This window comes from Haplochromis burtoni, unplaced genomic scaffold (assembly GCF_018398535.1).
Source record: "Haplochromis burtoni strain Fernald_Lab_line unplaced genomic scaffold, NCSU_Asbu1 Contig_43, whole genome shotgun sequence".
Lineage (NCBI taxonomy): Eukaryota > Metazoa > Chordata > Actinopteri > Cichliformes > Cichlidae > Haplochromis > Haplochromis burtoni.
This window is the reverse complement of record NW_024582404.1, coordinates 2,695,600-2,696,951: the sequence shown is the minus strand read 5'-3', so window position 1 is coordinate 2,696,951 and position 1,352 is coordinate 2,695,600. Positions and strand designations below refer to the sequence as shown.

Here is a 1,352-nt window from a genome sequence, read left to right as displayed (position 1 = left end):
GAGGACCTCCAGGCCTCCACTTTCTGGAGCTTTGCTGTTTATCCACAGCATGCAGTGTTTGTATGTTTTCAATCTAAAAGTGCCTGTCTTTGTGTTTTACTTGCATAAAGCAGATGCCTCATGGCGATGGCCGCCTGCCCAGCCACAACGTGTCGTCTCAGTACCGCATGCACTCCTACTACCCAGCAGCCACCTACCTGACTCAGGGCCTGGGCTCCACCACCTGTGTGCCACCCTTCTTTAGCCTGGATGACAGCAATAACAGCTGCTCTGAGACCATGGCAGCCTGTGAGTGACACACAACAACACACTTCTCAGGCTCCATAAACCTTTACCCAGACTTTATCAACAGTACATGGAAGGGAGGATTGCACTCGAATCCAGAGCGCCATAAAATGCACTTTTTACTTTGACTAAACTTTTTTACTTCCTGCTTCTGATGCAGTTCTGTGAAAGCAGGTCTGGCCCGAGCGTTTCTGAAGCTACAAAGTTAAAAACAGTACTGCTCTGTTTCTTTTTGGCATGTTTAAAGATGAAGTAGATTTGATCCCCTGATCTCTGCAGCTCTCGATTTCTGGCACTTGCCAATCTCAGACGCTGATCTCTTCTTAACGTAGCTGCTGACGGAGGTGGCTTGGATTTTGTGCCTTTCTCATGCCTGTGAATGTGGGCTCATCAGATTGTGTGTGTGTTGCTTCACATGTTCAGCACAGTGTTTTTGGAATTTGTGAAGACTGCATGTAAGTGCATGATAAGAGAGAAGATCCAGCATAAAGCAGAAGAGATAGAGGGAGGCTGCTGGACTAATAAGGCCAAATGGAAATTAAGGACATTTAAAGGATTTGCTGTTTGATGTTTTCAGGCAGGATAAGCTTCAGATCAGGATTCTGGCTCTGCAGTGGACGTCGTTATTAGATTTAAATGTGTTCAGAGAGCACAGGACATAATCTTAACAACTCTCAGATAAACTTGTTAGTAATAGAGGACTGCAGCATGCAGAGGTTCACATTTGCATGAGCACAGTAGGAGTGCAAAGGCTGGTTTGACTGAGGCATTGAGGGTTTGATGCAGTTCTTGAGGTCTGGGTTAATAAATGCGATAACTTCTCTGTGTTTTTTGTCATTGTAGGGTTTGATGTCTTGATTTTGTGTTATGATTTTTATTATTTGTTGTAGTTTCTGTTCCCTCCAAGGATCTGGGACTGTTTTTGTTCCTGTTTTAATTTGAAGTGTCTGCCTTTTGTGTCGTTTGTTTTGTGATTGTTGGTGCTGTTGTTGCGTTGAGTGCTCAGTCTTTGTCTCCACACACCCTGACAGAAGGTGTCTCTCTGAGTTCCTGTGATGGAGCTGCGT

General features: G+C 44.7%; 1 protein-coding gene across 2 annotated transcripts in view; it reads left to right on the top strand.

The window, feature by feature from the left end:
- Positions 1–1,352, top strand: part of dmrt1 (doublesex and mab-3 related transcription factor 1) — a 61,580-nt gene that overhangs the window by 13,653 nt on the left and 46,575 nt on the right. Inside the window, exon 4 of one of the 2 annotated variants that reach the window (XM_042220129.1) lies at positions 114–288. In XM_042220129.1, coding sequence (XP_042076063.1) covers positions 114–288 — 175 coding nt within the window. Of the gene's footprint in view, positions 1–110; positions 289–1,352 lie in introns of both variants that reach the window. The other variant, XM_042220128.1, reaches the window with a different exon arrangement.